The sequence below is a fragment of the Somniosus microcephalus genome, chromosome 15, assembly GCF_052327205.1.
Source record: "Somniosus microcephalus isolate GS21.2 chromosome 15, FLI_Smic_1.0, whole genome shotgun sequence".
NCBI lineage: Eukaryota > Metazoa > Chordata > Chondrichthyes > Squaliformes > Somniosidae > Somniosus > Somniosus microcephalus.
In genome coordinates this window covers 110,319,621-110,338,549 of record NC_141001.1, presented here as the reverse complement: position 1 = coordinate 110,338,549, position 18,929 = coordinate 110,319,621, and the positions used below count along the sequence as shown (strand labels likewise).

The window sequence follows — 18,929 nt, the reverse complement described above, 5'->3', positions numbered from 1 at the left end:
AAGCCAAGATTCCATTGGCCTTCCTGATTACCTGCATACTAACCTTCTGTGTTTCATGCACCAGGACCCCCAGATCCCTTTGTACTGTAGCACTTTGCAGTTTCTTTCCATTTAGATAATAACTTGCTCTTTGATTTTTTCTGCCAAAGTGCATAACCTCACACTTTCCAACATTATATTCCATCTGCCAAATTTCTGCCCACTCACTTAGCCTGTCTATGTCCTTTTGCAGGTTATTTATGTCCTCCTCACTCACTGCTGTGATGTTGTGATGTTGGTTGAGGGATAAATGCAGATATATTATACAAATTTAAATTTAAATACAAAAAAAATGAATTTGACTTTTGGCTCTACTGATGGGATGTTTCAGTTGCGATCGTGCTGGTCCCCTGTGGCACTTTTGCAGTGCTATGTTGCTTTTTGAGCAGCCTGGAGCGACAACATTGGACTCTTTACCAGGACAGTGTCGTTCAGACTTATACGGCCAAATCTTGCTGGAGCAGGGTATCCCGCTTTTTCTCACCCTTCAGCTCAAATATAATTTATGCTGTAACTTGCTGGATATGCAAACTGATAACGTGGCATCCGGGACCTTCGTGAACGAAGGGACCAACAGTCTATCTCCTTAAACAATGAGATTTAAGGATTGGGAAAGAAACAGCGGATAAAGAAAGAGTGAATTAGTGTCAAATTAGATACAGAAGGAGAAACAGAGAGAGGGAAAGAAATATTGGACTAAGGGGGGGCGAGAGAGAAAATAAGAGACAGAAAGGAAAAATTGTAAACATATTTTTATTTGACATTTTTAAATCTCTAACAACAATTTACTACGTGTCGGAATGAGACTCGACCCTTTAAACTGTTCCCGTTCTGGGCCAAGAGGTTGATTGCCAGTCATTAACAATGATCACGTTAAGAGTGCACTTGCATTGTTGAGTATGAGCCCTAACATTCTGCGGCACGTTTAGTGGACAATTAACGTACAAATCCAGCAACATAGACAAAAGAGCTGAATTCCAGAGCTGAGGTGAGAGTGACTGCCCTTGACAGCAAGGCAGCATTTGACCTAGTGTGGCATCAAGGAGCCCCAGCAAAATTGAAGTCAATGGGAATCGGGGGGGGGGGGGGGGGGAAGGGGAAGGAACACTCCACTGGCTGGAGTCATACCTAGCACAAAGGAAGATTATTGGAGGCCAAACATCTTGGCCCCAGGACATCGCTGCAGGAGTTCCTCGGCCCAACCATCTTCAACTGCTTTATCAATGACCTTCCCTCCAACATAAGGTCAGAAATGGGATATGTTTGCTAATGATTGCAGTGTTCAGTTCCATTCGCAACTCCTCAGATAATGAAGCAGTCCATGCCCGCATGCAGCAACACCTGGACGACGTTCAGGCTTGGGCTGATAAGTGGCAAGTAACATTTGCGCCACACAAGTGCCAGGCAATGACAAACTCCAATAAGAGAAAGTCTAACCACTGCCCCATGACATTCAATGGCGCTACCATCACTGAATCACCCACCATCAACATCCTGGGGGTCACCATTGACCAGAAACTTAACTGGACCAGCCACATAAATACTGTGGCTACAAGAGCAGGTCAGAGGCTAGGTATTCTGTGGCGAGTGTCTCACCTCCTGACTCCCCAAAGCTTTTCCACCATCTACAAGGCACAAGTCAGGAGTGTGATGGAATACTCTCCACTTGCCTGGATGAGTGCAGCTCCAACAACACTCAAGAAGCCCGACACCATCCAGGACAAAGCAGCCCGCTTGATTGGCACCCCATCCACCACCTTAAACATTCACTCCCTCCACCACCAGTGTACCGTGGCTGCAGTGTGTACCATCTACAAGATGCACTGCAGCAACTTGCCAAGTCTTCTTCGGCAGCACCTCCCAAACCCGCGACCTCTTCCACCTAGAAGGACAAGGGCAGCAGGCGCATGGGAACACCACCACCTCCAAGTTCCCCTCCAAGTCACACACCATCCTGACTTAGAAATATATCGCCGATCCTTCATCGTCGCTGGGTCAAAATCCTGGAACTCCCTCCCTAACAGCACTGTGGGAGACCTTCACCACACGGACTGCAGCGGTTCAAGAAGGCGGCTCACCACCACCTTCTCAAGAGCAACTAGGGATGGGCAATAAATGCCGGCCTTGCCAGCGATGCCGACATCCTATGAACGAATAAAGAAAAAAGTTCTTAAACATCATGGGGAGGCTATGGGCAAGCTGCTGCTTGTGGGAGGCAAACGGCAGAGCGGCGTAAATCAACCCGCAAGTTCTGGAGATCCTCAACTCACGGAGTATCTCTTAATCCCCTGAACTTGCTGGCCAATTTGTACATTAATAACGACGTGTGCCGTTAGCACATCAATACTTTTACAGCAAGATTTGGCCCATTGCTTTTGGTGGCATTTGCGCCCGTGACTTCCCTAGAGGGGATCTGTTGGCAGTCTCGTCCGGGCCCGTTCGCAGTCTCGACTTGGTTGCCTGTGTGAGGCAGGGTAGAGTGGCTGTAACACTACAAGATAGCACCAAGAATAAAGTGTATTACACAGAGTTTAGCAATCACCTATTAATTGATGAGTATCTCTCAATAACAAAGAGCACGTAAAAGTAATTCTTCTGTTAATTGTACAGGTTTTACATGGTTTAAATAGTCCGATTAAAATAGACCAAGGTCTCAAATCCCCTCCATGTCTAACAAACACAATAGGGAAGTACAATTTCAACAACAAACAACAACACCTTGTATTTATATAGCGCCTTTACCATAGCAAACCGTCCCAAGGTGCTTCACAGAAGTGTAATCAAACAAAATTGGACATCGAGCCACGTAAGGAGATATTAAGTCAGATGATCAAAAGCTTGGTCAAGAGGTAGGTTTTAAGGAGCGTTTTAAAGGAGGAAAGAGAGGTGGCGAGATTTTGGGAGAGAATTCCAGGGTCTAGGCTGCTGAAGGCACGGCCGCCAATGGTGGAATGATGAAAATCAGGGATGCTGAAGAGGCCAGAATTGGAGGAGCGCAGAGATCTCGTAGGGTTGTAAGGCCGGAGGACGCTATAGGGATAGGGAGGGGTGAGGCCAGGAAGGGATTTGAAAACAAGGATGTGATTAAAATTGAGGCGTTTCCAGAGCGGGAACCAATGCAGGTCAGCGAGCACTGGGTTGATGGGTGAACAGGCCTTGGTGCGAGTTGGGATAAGCAGTAATTTCTCATTAATTAATCTCTCAGTAATTAATCCCATGCAGTGCCTCCAATTGCTCAGTAGTTGTTGACACGTGCTGATACGTGACCAGCAGTGTTCCTGTTAAGATGCGCGGCCGCACAGCGGTCTGGAGGTCCCGCGCAGGTTGCTTGCTGGCTTTACAATGGGGGAGAAAACGCGCATGCACGGAAATTTGAACGGGCCGCGCATCCCGTTAAAGGGGCCGCGCACCCTCGGGAAAATTTAACGGGAACATTGGTGACCAGTGGCGGGTGCATTCTTTGTACGAGTGTGGTGGCTGCCTTCACATTCGCGTACTTACTGAACGCATTAAACACACACACACACACACACACACACACACACACACACCAAAACGAATCAATCCAATGGACTACGCCAACTTAAATCATTTTTGCATTGTGAAAATGTTTGATTTTAATTAATGGAACAAGGTAGGGGGGGGAAATCATCTCACCCGAGGTGTTTACTCTCCGTCCTAAGGTATACACTGAAGGCTTGGATAGATCTGTTATCGGCATCTGAACAGCAAACCACGGGCTGGTCTTTGCCTAACTAGCCGAGTGCTAGCATTCCCATTCCACATTCCAGGACAGCAGTGGGCTGTATAGAAGCGATACACCCAGTTAATTTTATGTACCTATTATAAATAACGGCTTCACTGGCGAGTAAAATCTGACAGGAGTGCAAGCAGTGTTCCCGTTAAAGCTGCGGGACCTCGCGGCGGTCTAGAGCTCCCGCGCAGGCTTCTCGCCGGCTTTTCAATTGCAATAACCGCGCGTGCGCGAACAATTAAATGGGCCGTGTGGCCCCCAAAAAATTACATTGGATGTAAAACCAGCGTTGCACCCATCCCGTCAGTTTCCCGACGGGCAGGGAAAGGTTAAAATTGTCCTCCACGATTAGCCCTTCAAGGACTCATTTATTCATATTTTTTTTCTCTCTCTCCTCCCAGTTTGAATTGATCAAAGAGTGTAATATTCCAGGAACGCCTACAATACAGGCCGATTGCATAGTTACTGTTGAGTGCTAACTTCACAGAGCAAAAGGAAACCATTCTATTTAGCACAAATGTGATGTGTGTTGTAGTACTGTCACAGGTGAGCGGTAAAGTCTTCACGACTAGAAAATAAACAAAAAAAGGATTAAAATGCCAAAAATAAACGGCTGTTGTGCACGGAGGTGCGGAGTTTACTTCTAGTTATTATCAAAACCATTGGTAAAGTTGCCTTGGAGCTGTTGGAGCGTCATGATATTGCATCTGCTGAGTTTAAACGGCACCTAAATATCCGGAATTCTCTATTAACCGGCAAAATTCATACTCCGAAAACAACACCTCAGTAACCGGAAATGTTGCCGAGTCCGAGTCTCCTGCGGTGGCCGAGTTAGTCAGTGGGGGTAGTTCTCCAAACTGCCACTACTCGGTTTCTTGGCGCTGTCGGAAGTCTGAACACCTCAATAACAGGAGTCTGACTCTTTTTGTTTGTTAAAAATAGCCTTGGCAGATAACCTTCTCCGTCATCCGGAATTTTTAATCAACCGGCACCATCCCGGTCCCGTCGGTGCCGGATAACAAAGAGTTTCCTGTAATTACAAAATAAAAATGATTATTGCCGTTCGTGATGTCACAGTTCAGCTGTGGCTCAGTGGGTAGCGCTCTCGCCTCCTGAGTCAAGACGGCTGTGGGTTCAAGTCCCACTCCAGAGACTTGAGCACAAAAATCTAGGCTGGCACTCCAATGCAGCACTGAGGGAGTGCTGCACTGTCGGAGGTGCCGTCTTTAGGAGGAGACATTATCTGCTCTCGGGTGGATGTAAAAGATCCTATGGCACTATTTCGAAGAAGAGCAGGGGAGTTCTCCCCGGTGTCCTGGCCAATATTTATCCCTCAATCAACATCCCTAAAAAAACAAATTATCTGGTCATTATCACATTGCTGGCTGTGGAAGCTTGCTGAGCGCAAATTGGCTGCCACGTTTCCTACTTTACAACAGTGACTGCACTTCAAAAAGTACTTCATTGGCTGTAAAGCACTTTGGGATGTCCGGTGGTCATGAAAGGTGCTATATAAATGCAAGTCTCTCTTTCCTGATCCTGCTCTCTTGGTCACATCGTGGACTTAAAATGCTGCTATGACGCTAATGGGGGGGAAGATACACATCAGTAAACACCATTGGTACGACACAACAGCAACTTGCATTTATATAGCACCATTAACATAGTAAAATGCCCCAACGTGCTTCACAGGAGCGATTATCAAACAGAATTTGACACCGAGCCCCATAAGGAGACATTAGGACAGGTGACCACAAGTTTGATCAAAGAGGTAGGTTTTAAGGAGCATCTTAAAGGAGAAGAGGGAGAGGTTTAGGGAGGGAATTCCAGAGCTTAGGGCATTGGCAGTTGGAGCCGGGGCCGCCAATGTGGAGCGATTAAAATCGGGGATGCTCAAGAGGCCAGAACTGGAGGAGCGCGGAGATCTCGAAGTGTTGTAGAGCTGGAGGAGATTATAGAGATAGGGAAGGGGCGAGGCCATGGAGGGATTTGATAGTGTTTACTGATGTATATCTTTCCCCCCCCCCCCCCCCATTAGTGTCATAGCATCATTTTTTAATTTTAAAATCGAGGCATTGCCAATGAATTGACGTGGTGTACATGGACTTCGAAAAGGTGTTTTATAAAGTGCCACATAATAGGCTTACCAGCAAAGTTGAAGCCCATGGAATAAAAGGGACAGTGGCAGCGTGGATACAAAATTGGCTGTGACAGGAAACAGAGAGTAGTGGTGGACGGTTGTTTATCGGACTGGAAGAAGGCCGATAAATCCCCAGGGCCTGATAATCTACATCCTAGGGTACTTAAGGAAGTGGCCCTAGAAATAGTAGATGCATTGCTGATCATCTTCCAACATTCGATGGAATCTGGAACAGCACCCATGGATGGGAGGGTAGCTAATGTTACCCCACTATTCAAAAAAGGTGGTAGAGAGAAAACGGGGAATTACAGACCGGTAAGCCTGATATCGGTAGTGGGGGAAATGCTAGAGTCCATTATAAAAGATGTAATAGCAGAGCACTTGCAAAACAGTGACAGGATCGGACAGACTCAACATGGATTTACAAAAGGTAAATCGTGCTTGACTAATCTACTGGAATTTTTTGAGGATGTAACTGGTAAAATAGATAAGGGAGAACCAGTGGATGTGGTGTATTTGAACTTTCAGAAGGCTTTCGATAAAGTCCCGCATAAGAGATTAGCATGTAAAGTTAAGGCACATGGGATTGGGGGCAAGGAATTGACTTGGATAGAGAACTGGCTGGCAGACAGAAAGCAAAGAGTTGGAATAAACGGGTCTTTTTCCGAGTGGCAGGCAGTGACTAGTGGGGTACCGCAGGGATCGGTCCTTGGACCCCAGCTATTAATGATCTAGACAAGGGAACTAGATGTAATATCTCCAAATTTGCAGATGACACAAAGCTGGGTGGGCGTGAGTGCTGTGAGGAGGATGCCGAGAAACTCCAGGACGATTTGGACAGGTTGGATGATTGGGCAGAAGCATAGCAGATGCAATATAACGTGGATAAATGTGAGGTTATCCACTTGGGTGGCAAAAACAGGAAGGCAGATTATTATCTGAATGGCAATAGATTGGGAGAAGGGGAAGTGCAACGAGACCTGGGTGTCCTTGTGCACCAGTCGCTGAAGGTAAGCATGCAGGTGCAGCAGGCGGTTAAGAAGGCAAATGGTATGTTGGCCTTTGTAGCGAGAGGGTTTGAGTACAGGAACAAGGATGTCTTGCTGCAGTTGTACAGGGCCTTGGTGAGACCACATCTGGAGTATTGTGTGCAGTTTTTGTCGCCTTATCCGAGGAAGGATGTTCTTGCCATGGAAGGAGTTCAGTGAAGATTCACCAGGCTGATACCTGGGATGGCAGGAATGACGTATGAGGAGAGATTGGGTCGATTGGGCTTATACTCGCTGACGTTTAGAAGAATGAGAGGGGATCTCATTGAAACTTATAAAATTCTGACAGGACTGGACAGACTAGATGCAGGAAGGATGTTCCCGATGGTCGGGGCGTCCAGAACCAGGGATCACAGTCTAAGAATAAGGGGTAAGCCATTTAGGACAGAGATGAGGAGGAATTTCTTCACCCAGAGAGTGGTGAACCTGTGGAATTCTCTACCACAGAAGGCAGTAGAGGCCAATTCATTAAATATATTCAAGAAGGAGTTGGATATATTTCTTAAGGCTAAAGGGATCAAGGGGTATGGGGAGAAAGCAGGGACCGGGTACTGAATTTGGATGATCAGCCATGATCGCATAGAATGGCGGAGCAGGCTCGAGGGGCCGAATGGGCAACTCCTGCTCCTATCTTCTATGTTTCTATGTATACAGTGGTGTTCCCCAGGGGTCGGTTCTAGGACCACTGCTTTTCTTGATATATATTAATGACTTGGATGTGGGTGTACAGGGCACACTTCCAAGTTTTGTGTCATCTGCAAATTTTGAAAGTATAGTGAACAGTGAGGAGGATAGTGATAGACTTCAAGAGGACACAGACAGGCTGGTGAAATGGGCGGACACGTGGCAGATCAAATTTAACGCACAAAAGTGCGAAGTGATACATTTTGGTAGAAAGAATGAGGAGAGGAAATATAAACAAAAGGGTACAATACTGAAGTGGGTGCATGAACAGAAAGACCTGGGGGTGTATGTGCACAAATCGTTGAAGGTGGCAGGGCAGGTTGAGATAACGGTTAAAAAAGCATACGGGATCCTGGGCTTCATAATTGGAGGCATAGAGTACAAAAGCAAGGAAGTTCTGATGAACCTTTATAAAACACTGGTTCGGCCTCAACTGGAGTATTGTGTCCAATTCTGGGCACCGCACTTTAGGAAGGATGTGAAGGCCTTCGGGAGGGTGCAGAAAAGATTTACGAGAATGATTCCAGGGATGTAGGACTTCAGTTACGTGGATAGACTGGAGAATCACAGAAACCCCACAGTGCAGATAGAGGCCATTTCGGCCCATCGAGCCTGCACCGACACTTATCCCACCCGATCCCCGTAACCCCTACACCAACACATATCCCACCCTATCCCCGTAACCCCACGTATTTAATCCCCCTAACACTAAGGGTCAATTTTTATCATAGCCAATCAACCTAACCCGCACATCTTTGGACTGTGGGAGGAAACCGGAGCATCCGGAGGAAACCCACGCAAACACGGGGAGAATGTGCAAACTCCACACACACACACACACAGTCACCCGAGGCCGGATTCGAACCCGGGTCCCTGGCGCTCAGAGAAGGTTGAGAGGAGATTTGATAGAGGTGTTCAAAATCATGAGGGGTCTAGACAGAGTAGTTAGAGAAAAACTGTTCCCATTGGCGGAAGGGTCGAGAACCAGAGATCACAAGTTCAAGGTGATTGGCAGAAGGACCAAAGGCGACATGAGGAAAACCATTTTTACGCAGCGAGTGGTTAGGATCCGGAATGCACCGCCTGAAAGGGTGGTGGAGGCAGACTCAATCGTGGCTTTCAAAGTGGAGTTGGATAAGTACCTGAAGGAAAAAAATTTGTAGGGCTATGGGGGAAGGGCGGGGGAGTGGGACTAGCTGAAGTGCTCTTGCAGAGAGCCGTCACGGGCTCGACGGGCCGAATGGCCTCCTTCTGTGCTGTAACCATCCTATGATTGTACGGAGGTCAGCGAGCACAGGGGTGATGGGTGAATGGGACTTGATGCGAGTTAGGACACCACACACGTGCACTGACCCGGAGCTTAGCGCCACAAGGGGTTATACGGACGTTCGGACTCATTGTCCTGTTCTACTTTCAGCCGATATGTTTGCACGGGAAGAAGGTGCCACCGAGCCCGAATGGGTCAAGACCGAGCGGGAGCAGTTTTCCGATTTCCGTGACTTAAACAAGGACGGGAAGATGGACAAGTCAGAAATCCGACACTGGATCCTCCCGGAAGATTACGACCATGCACAGGCTGAAGCCAGACATCTCGTCTACGAGTCCGACAGAGATAAGGTGAGTAAAGATACGTTCCTGTAAGCCTGGAGAGGTCGTACGTACTTAGAATCATAGTGTCTTACAGCACAGCAGGAGGCCATTCGGCCCGTCACATCTGTACCGGCTCTTTGAAAGAGCTCTCCAATTTAGTCCCACAGCCCAGCTTTCCCCCATAAATCTGCAAATTAGTCCTCTTCAAATACATGTCCAACTGCCTTTTGAAAGTTCCTCTGGAATCTGCTTCCACCACCTTTTCAGGTAGTGCGTTCCAGATCATAACAACCCTCTGTGTGAAAACAATTCTCACTTCCCGTCTAGTTCTTTTGCCAATTATTTGCAGCACGGTGGCATAGTGGTTAGCACTGTTGCCTCACAGCGCCAGGGACCCGGGTTCAAATCCGGCCTCGGGTGACTGTCTGTGTGGAGTTTGCACATTCTCCCCGTGTTTGCGTGGGTTTTCTCCGGGTGCTCCGGTTTCCTCCCACAGTCCAAAGATGTGCGGGTTAGGTTGATTGGCCGTGATAAAAATTGGCCCTTAGTGTTAGGGGGGGATTAAATATGTGGGGTTACGGGGATAGGGCTTGGGTGGGATGGTAGTCGGTGTAGGGACCGGGTGCTAGGGTTTGGATGATCAGCCATGATCTCGTTGAATGGCGGAGCAGGCTCGAAGGGCCGAATGGCCTACTCCTGCTCCTAGTTTCTATGTTTCTATTTTAAATCTATGACCTCTGGTTACCATTGCCAGAGGAAACCGTTTCTCCCGACTTGTTCAATGAAAACCCCTCATAATTTTCAACACCTCTATTAGCCTTCTCTACTCTTCTCTACTCTAAGGAGAACAATCCCAGCTTCTCCAATCTCTCCACATAACTGAACTCCCTCATCCCTGGTATCATCCTGGTAAACCTCCTCTGCACCCTCTCCAGGGCCTTGACACCCTTCCTAAAGTGTGGTGCCCAGAATTGGACATAATACTCCAGCTGAGGCCTAACCAGAGATTTGTAAAGGGCTAGTTTATTCATTGCCCCTGTTTACAAAGCCAAGCACCCCATACACTTTCTTAACCGCCATATCAACTTGGCCTGCCACCTTCAAAAGATTTGTGAATATGTACCCCCAGGTCCCTCTGCTCTTACAATAATCCAGGCTGACACTCCCAGTGCAGTGCTGAGGGAGTGCTGCACTGTCGGAGGTGCCGTCTTTCAGATGAGATGTTGAACCGAGGCTGTGTCTGCCAGAAAAGATCCCACGGCCACTATTTGAAGAGCAAGAGGAGTTCTCCCCTGCCGGTGTCATGACCAAAATTTATCCTTCAACCAACACTCTAAAAAAACTGATTATCACATTGCTGTTTGTGGGAGCTTGCTGTGCGCAAATTGGTTGCGCACAAGATAATGAGCACCTGCGTGTAACGACGAGGTATTAATCTAATTGCGGGGTTCGGATAATGTCCTGAACTGTAAGAGTTAAGTTCCTGTATCATCTAAAACCTCATGGTTACATTAGTCCCTCAAAATCAGTTGGAGTCGGGGGGTGTTACTTAGTGAGGGTGGAACAACATAGGTTTGTGTCTGTTTTTTCACCACAGAAACAAGTCCCTTCTCTCAGCTGCGTTGTCTTAAAGTGGTGCCAAATGGAACCTAAGAGCTCTCCTACAGGAGATGCTGTAGGAAGAGTCACCTAACCTTGCACTCTCACACCTCCAAGAAGATAAAAGAGAAGGAAATTGCATTTATATAGCACCTTTCACAACTTCAGGATGTCCCAAAGGCTTCACAGCCATTGAAGTATTTTTGAAGTGTAGTCACTGTTGTAATGTAGGAAACGCGGCAGCCAATTTGCGCACAGCAAGCTCCCACAAACAGCAATGTGATAATCAGTTTTTTAGAGTGTTGGTTGAGGGATAAGTTTTGGTCATGACACCGGCAGGGGAGAACTCCCCTTGCTCTTCTTCAAATAGTGGCCATGGGATCTTTTACGGCAGATGGGGCCTCGGTTCAACATCTCATCTGAAAGACGGCACCTCCGACAATGCAGCGGTCCCTCAGTACTGCACTGGGAGTGTCAGCCTGGATTATTGTGTTCAAGTCTCTGGAGTGGGACTTGAACCTTCTAACTCTGAGGCAAGAACGCTACCGACTGAGCCAAGGCTGACTCCCTTTCTGACAACTAGCTACTACCCAAACGTAAACTTGCCAGGATTCAGTAAGGCTGTTGACTGGGAAGACCCACTAAATACAGGTCTCCCTGCCCCCTTTAGCAGATGCTGTCAGATTTACCCTTCGGGATTCCGCAGATGGAGTGAGCGCAGATCTTGCTGCAATAAATTGCCTGGATGAGTGCAACTCGAACAACACTCATGAAGCTCGACTCCATCCAAGACAAAGCAGCCCGCTTGATCGGCACCCCATCCACCACCTTAAACATTCACTCCCTCCACCACCGGCGTACCGTGGCTGCAGTGTGTACCATCTCCAAGATGCACTGCAGCAACTCGCCAAGGCTTCTTCGGCTGCGCCTCCCAAACCCGCAACCTCTTCCACCTAGAAGGACAAGGGCAGCAGGCGCATGGGAACAACACCACCTCCAAGTTCCCCTCCAAGTCACGCACTGACTTAGAAATATATCGCTGATCCTTCATCGTCGCTGGGTCAAAATCCTGGAACTCCCTCCCTAACAGCACTGTGGGAGTACCTTCACCACACGGACTGTAGCGGTTCAAGAAGGCGGCTCACCACCACCTTCTCAAGAGCAATTAGGGATGGGCAATAAATGCTGGCCTTGCCAGCGACGCCCACATCCCATAAACTAATAATTTAATTAATTTAAAAAGCTGCTTAAAAACAGCAACTCTCATTCTTTGAAAAAGAAAGCCAGAAGGTCTGGTTCCTGTAGATTATTGGGCCGCAGAGAGTGACACCACAAGTGCCGGCCAGAATGGAGATGATTGGGTAATTCCCCTGTCAATCAGGCCTGAAGACCGCACTGCTGTAAGTGACTGGGATTGATTTTATGCACATCATTTGTAATGTGTAACTATCCTCCACTCACTGCATTTCGTTGGAGAAATCACCCTGCTCCTATCGGGAGAAGTTGCTGCAGTTCCGGTCATGAGTTCTGTTTGTGGCAGACTCTGCTTAAATAGTCTCTCTGAATAGATTTTGTTTGCTGAAAAAATAGACTCGGTTTGTTGTGAGTCCTGCCGTAAATTTCCCCCCAAAACTTATTGGCGGACACAGTGGTGTCAGTAGACACTCCATAGATTATCATCATTAACAATGATTACCTCACAGTCATTCACTTCCTTCAGAGAGGTAGGTCATCATCGTGTAACAGCTGCAGGAGTGACCTCTGCCACGACAACCGACATCGTCAAAACAAATAGAAAGACTTGTATTTATATCGCGCTTTTCATGACCACCGGCCAATGAAGTACTGTCACTGTTGTAATGTAGGAAACATGGCAGTCAATTTGCACTCAGCAAGCTTCCACAGACAGCAATGTGATAATGACCAGATAATCTGTTTAGTGATGTTGATTGTGGGATAAATATTGGCCCAGGACACCAGGGATAACTCCCCTGCTCGTCTTCGAAATAGTGCCATAGGATCTTTTACATCCACCTGAATGGGCAGGTAGGGCTTCGGTTTAACGTCTCATCTGAAAGACAGCACCTCCGACAGTATAGCACTCCCTCAGCACTGCACTGGAATGTCAGCCTAGATTTTTGTGCTCAAGTCTCTGGAGTGGGACTTGAACCCACAACCTTCCTGACTTGGAGACGAGGGTGCTACCCACTGAGCCACAGCTGATGCGTATAAAAACCCGAGTGAAAAAAAATAAAACTACCCTCCCCAACTCCAGTCTGCATTGTACAATACCAATGGCTACCCTTTAATGATCACCAGGATACAATTAAATCAAAAGGATTCAGATGTGCCCACCGTGTTGTACTGGAAACCCATTTGCACGTTATTATATAGAATCTTACAGCACAGAAGGAGGCCATTCGGCCTGTCGTGCCAGTGCCGGCTCTTTGAAAGAGCGATCCAATTAGTCCCACACCCCAGCCTAGCCCCATAACCCTGCAAATTAGTCCTCTTCAAATACATGTCCAATTGCCTTTTGAACGTTCCTATTGAATCTGATTCCACCACCCTTCCAGATCTTAACAACCAGATCTTGACAGGCTCGAGCTTGATCCATTTTTGCCCCAAAACATTTAATTGTCCTGCATTTCATTTTTTTTTTAATAGGATAAAAGATTATCTAAACAAGAAATCCTAGACAATTGGAATATGTTCGTTGGCAGCCAGGCCACCAACTATGGAGAAGATCTGACTCGAAACCACAGTGAGTTGTGATACCAACAGAGGAAGCTACAGATGGCAACGCGACGATTCTTCTCCCACTTACAAACTCTTAACATAGTTCTGTTGAAGATACAGGAGCGGACTGACGGACTGCAAGTTCTTGCCATATGTAAAGTGACTGAAGCTGTTGGACCAGTCTCGCTCTGCTAATATAGTCCATTCTTTACCTCATTAACTCACGGGGCCACCTTTGCCCAGATGTTTGTTTGCACCAGTGACAAGGCAGTGCTAATCTATGTGTGTTGTACAAAGACTTCATTTCAATACAGTTGTACAGTTTAAAATGTTGGAAGACGTTGGGCATGCTCAGTTCTTTTCTTCCACGCAGAATATAAGATGCTAGATCATTTCCACCCTGTGATATAATCTGTTGCCGTAAATAATAAAGCGCCAGCAAGATCTCACGCTAGGACAGCCAAGAGTCATCTGGCTGGCTTCTGAATTGTACTCCCATGTGGTCCCATTTTGCGAGTGTAGGTTACAAAAGATAACATGTTCACTTGATTTTAATGTTTCTAGTCTTCGCTCCCAAACCCGTGACCTCCACCACCTAGAAGGACAAGAGCAGCAGGCGTATGGGAACACCATCAGCTCCCAGTTCCCCTCCAAGTCACGCATACCATCCTGACTTGGAAATACATCAGCCCTTCATTCATCGTCGCTGGGTCAAAATCCTTGCACTCCCGACTGAACAGCACTGTGGGAGCACCTTCACCACACGGACTGCAGCGGTTCAAGAAGAAGGCGGCTCACCACCACCTTCTCAAGGACAACTAGGGGGATGGGCAATAAATGCCGGCCTTGCCAGCGACGCCCACATCCCATGAATGAATTATAAAAAAGAAATTCTGCAATCTGTATTTTGAAATGACACTAATTTTCTCTGGACTTTTACAGTGGGAGTGTGTGGAGTAATTGGACCACTTCACTCAATGACGTCATTTCCATGAAGCCCTTGCGTGCATTTCCTGGTGGCCTAGGTTTTGTCGATTTGGTTTGTTCCGAATGGCGCAGTGGTTCATTTGCTGTTGGGTTACCTGAACAGGTGACTGGGGGAACAAGCTCTGAAAAGGAGGCACGATGAAAAATGACTGCCTGTGTTTTACATGGCACCAGCAAATCCGATAAATTAGCATGCCGAAAGATTTTGTTGGTGTGATCATTAGTCATTAGGGTTTTCTGTACAGCTCAGATTTGGTAATTCCCGTTAGATTGGTCGACAGATGAAGAACGTGCATTTATATAGCACCTTTAATGTTGTAAAACGCCCCAAGGCGCTTCACAGGAGTGGAATCAGTCAAAATGTGACAGCGAGCCACGTGAGATATTGGGACAGGTGACCAAAAGCTTGGTCATAAAGGTAGATTTTAAGGAGCCTCTTAAAGGAGAGTGAGGTAGCGAAGTGAAGAAGTTTGGGGAGGGAATTCCAGAGCTTAGGGCCTTGGCAGCTGAAGGCACGGCCGTCAATGGTGGAGCGATTACATTCGGGAATGCGCTGGAAACCAAAATTGGAGGAGCGCAGATATCTCGGAGGGTTATAAGGCTGGAGGAGGTTACAGAGATAGGGAGGGGCAAGGCCATGGAGGGATTTGAAAACAAGGATGAGAATTTTAAAATTGAGACATTGCTAGACCGGGAGCCAACGTAGGTCAGCGAGCACAGGTCTGATGGGTGAACAACAACAACAACTTGTATTTATATAGCACCTTTAACGTTGTAAAATGTCCCACGGTGCTTCACAGGAGCGATTATCAAACAAAGTTTGACACTGAGCCACACAAGGAGAAATTAGGGCAGATGACCAAAAGCTTGGTCAAAGAGGTAGGTTTTAAGGAGCATCTTAAAGGAGGAGAGAGAGGCGGAGAGGTTTAGGGAAGGAATTTACAGAGATAGGGAGGGGCGAGGCCATGGAGGGATTTGAAAACAAGGATGAGAATTTTAAAATCAAGGCGTTGCTTTACCGGGAGCCAATGTAGGTCAGCGGGCAGAGGGGTGATGGGTGAATGGGATTTGGTGCGAGTTAGGACATGGTCAGACGAGTTTCGGATGACCTCTAGTTTACGTAGGGTAGAACGTGGGAGGCCAGCCAGGAGTGAGTTGGAATAGTCAAGTCTAGAGGTAACAAAGGCATGGCTGAGGGTTTCAGCAGCGGATGAGCGGAGGGAGGTGCAGAGATGGGCGATGTTACAGAGGTGGAAGCAGGCGGTCGTGGGGCTGGAAGCTCATCTCGGGGTCAAATAGGACACCAAGGTTGCAAACGGTCTGGTTCTGCCTCAGACAGTGGCCAATGAGAGGGATGGAGTCAGTGGCTAGGAAACGGAGTTTGTGGCGGGGACCAAAGGCAACGGCTTCGGTCTTCCCGATATTTAGGTTGGAGGAAATTTCTGCTCATCCAGTACTGGATGTCGGGCAAGCAGTGTGACAAATCCGAGACAGTGGAGGTCGAGAGAGGAGGTGGTGAGGTAGAGTTGGGTCATAAGCAAACACGTGGAACCTGACGTGTTTTCAAATGATGTCACTGAGGGGCAGCTTGTAGATGAGAAATAGGATGGGGCCAAGGATAGATCCTTGGGGGGCTTCAAAGGTAATAGTGCGGGAGTGGGAAGAGAAGCCATTGCAGGTGATTCTCTGACTGCGACTGGAGAGATAAGAATGGAACCAGGCAATGCGGTGTGACATGTGCAGAGAGGATTACTCTGGGTACATGTGGTGTGACGAATTTATATGATAAATGGAGCCAACTGATTAGCACAGCTGCATCTTTTCATCTGTTATGTCTGATTGTGTCCACCATTTGTACAAATAATAACATCACTTCATGGCTACCAGTCTGACGATAGTTCCAAGTGCTGAGTTATGCAGATGTTGGGCTAAAATTTCGGTTGCGTGTCACCCATTCTTTGGGCGCCACGAGTGCTGAATTTGGTCCAAAATGGCGTCCGAGCAGCCCACGCACACTTCTGGTGAGGGCCGCGCCGGACGCCATCTTGGTGAGTGAGTTAGGGCAGCCGTTAGGCGTGTGCGCTGGAAGTATGCTATGTAGGCAGATCGTGACCTCAATCAGAGTGCAAGGCTGATTTGACGCCAGCACTGCCATTTTCGTCGTCCTCGCTGGAGCTAACGTCCTGTCTTCACATCGCACAGCTGAACATGCGTTCAACAGCAGGAAGGACCCCCCACCAGTGCTATTTAAAGGGATCATCACCAACTTTCAGGTAAATTGCTTTTTGATTTCTACTGACTGTATAAGTGTTTGCAGCTTTCTAAAGTCCTTTAAAGTTGGTGAGGACAGAGTGGTGCTGCAAGTGGAGAAGGCCTTGTTTTTGACTTCAAGGGTTCTGGTCAGCCCACTTGCTCTCAGTCATGGGTGCTCTAGTTGTCATCCCCCTTGACTTGCAGCATGAAAGGTAGATGCAGCAGAGGCAGCAAAGAAGAGGAGAAGCTGCTCACAGAGGGAGGAGGAGGGGCATAATGGCTCTCAACAGGAGAACTTACCCACCTAGGATCTTCCGAGAGCAATTCTCTTACCTCAACCTGAGCCAGGAGCAGTGTGTGAGGTGCCTGCGCTTTACGAAGGAGGTGCTCACAAAACTCTGTCACCTCTTGCAGCCAGACCTGCAGCCTCACTCCAGGGCAAGGACAGCACTGCCAGTGGCTGTGAAGGTGACCGTGGCCCTGAATTTCTTCCCGTCGGGATCCTTGCAGGCTGGAGCAGGTGATACATCCCAGTTTGCCATCCACTGCTGCATCAGAGAGGGGACTTCATTGTCTTTGCTCTGACCATGGAGGAGCATGTAGGTGGCTTTGCCAGGATAGCAGACTTCCTCATGGTGCAGGGCGCCATCGACTGTATGCAAGTGACTTTGTGGGTGCTGCTCCTAAATGCTGAGATGTACTGCAATCGCAAAGGTTTCCACTCGCTGAATGTGCAGTTGGTGTGCGATCATGTTCATCACATCATACTGGTGAATGCCCAGTATCCTGGCAGCAGTCAGGATGATTTTATTTTGCGCCTGTCCGCTGTTCCCTCAGTTTTTGATCCACCAAGAAAAACCAGAGGGTGGCAACTGGGCGACAAGGGCCATCCCTAAAAACAGAAAATGTTGGAAATACTCAGCAGGTCAGGCCGCATCTGTGTAGAGAGAAACAGTTAGCGTTTCAGGTCGCTGACCCCTCATCAGAACTGAAAAGGTTGGAGATGGAACAGGTTTTTAAGCAAGTGCAGGGGCAGGGAGAGGGGGGAGGGGAGGAAAGAACAAACGGGAAGGTCTGATAGGGTGGAAGGCAGGAGGCTGAAACAATGGGTCTACCAGGGCAGTCCTGTTTGTGGATCTTAAGAAGGAGGTAGAAGCGGGGTTGGGGAACTATGAGGTTGGCGGCCGTGGAGGGAATATCTCCAGAGGAGATGAGGTCAGTGAGAGTCTTGGAGATGATGGCTTGATGTTCGGTAGTGGGGTCATCGTCCAGTGGGAGGTAGGAGGAGGTGTTAGAGAGTTGGGGGTCGATTTTCATTAAGCTATCGGGAAGGAGACGGGACTACAACTTTTGAGTTTTAGTCTCGCCTACATCGACGTCCAGCCAATCCACGCGGTTTTCCCTTGATTGACCTTGTTGAGCCCGCCCAGCGGGCTCAGCAGGCCAATTAAGGGCCACCCGGCAACAGGTGACGTCACAGACTGAAATTTCATCTGTCAAGAAGTCTTGACAGATGAAATATCAGTGTTTCACAGCTGTTTGAGGCTGTCAAACACTGACAGTCTGACTTCTAACCTGAGTCCTTCTACACTGACTCAGTTAGGACTCTCACCGGCAATGAAAGCTGAAGGCTGTCACTTTTGACAGCTCGCAGCCATTTTGCTTTCAGTGCCGGCTGAGTGATGGACTCCCGAAACCTAGTGGAAGAAAGGCTGTTAAGGTAAGTACAGGTAATTTAAACTTCTTTACACACTTTAGACACACCAAACACACTTACCTTTGCACTCATGCACCCATCACTCACCTGAACACCGACATCGCGACCCCTCCAAGTCCTTCAACCCGACGGCCCGACTCCTCTAACTTGGCGTGGTTTGGAGCCGTCGGGAATCCCACACGACACCCCTCAAAATAGGGATTAGGCTAAAAACTGTTAATAGGCAGTTAATTGGCACTAATTCCTTCCCGCCTTGGGTCGGCGGGTCTCAGTGCGGGGCGGGTACCTGCCTCCTCTGAAACTTACGTGGAGGCGGGTTTTGGGCGGGGTGGTGTCGGGACCCCCCCCGAATTCGGGATTTTAGCTCCCCGCACACCT

At 48.0% G+C, this 18,929-nt stretch overlaps 1 protein-coding gene across 3 annotated transcripts in view; it reads left to right on the top strand.

Annotated features, from left to right (window-relative positions):
* The window catches only part of rcn1 (reticulocalbin 1, EF-hand calcium binding domain), a 58,990-nt gene extending 44,904 nt beyond the window's left edge, over positions 1-14,086 (top strand). For all 3 annotated transcript variants that reach the window (XM_086008269.1, XM_086008267.1, XM_086008268.1), the window contains 2 exons: positions 9,084-9,283; positions 13,523-14,086. In XM_086008269.1, coding sequence (XP_085864395.1) covers positions 9,084-9,283; positions 13,523-13,630 — 308 coding nt within the window. In that variant the 3' untranslated portion in view covers positions 13,631-14,086. The remainder of the gene's footprint in view (positions 1-9,083; positions 9,284-13,522) is intronic.
* The last annotated feature ends 4,843 nt before the right edge of the window (positions 14,087-18,929 follow it).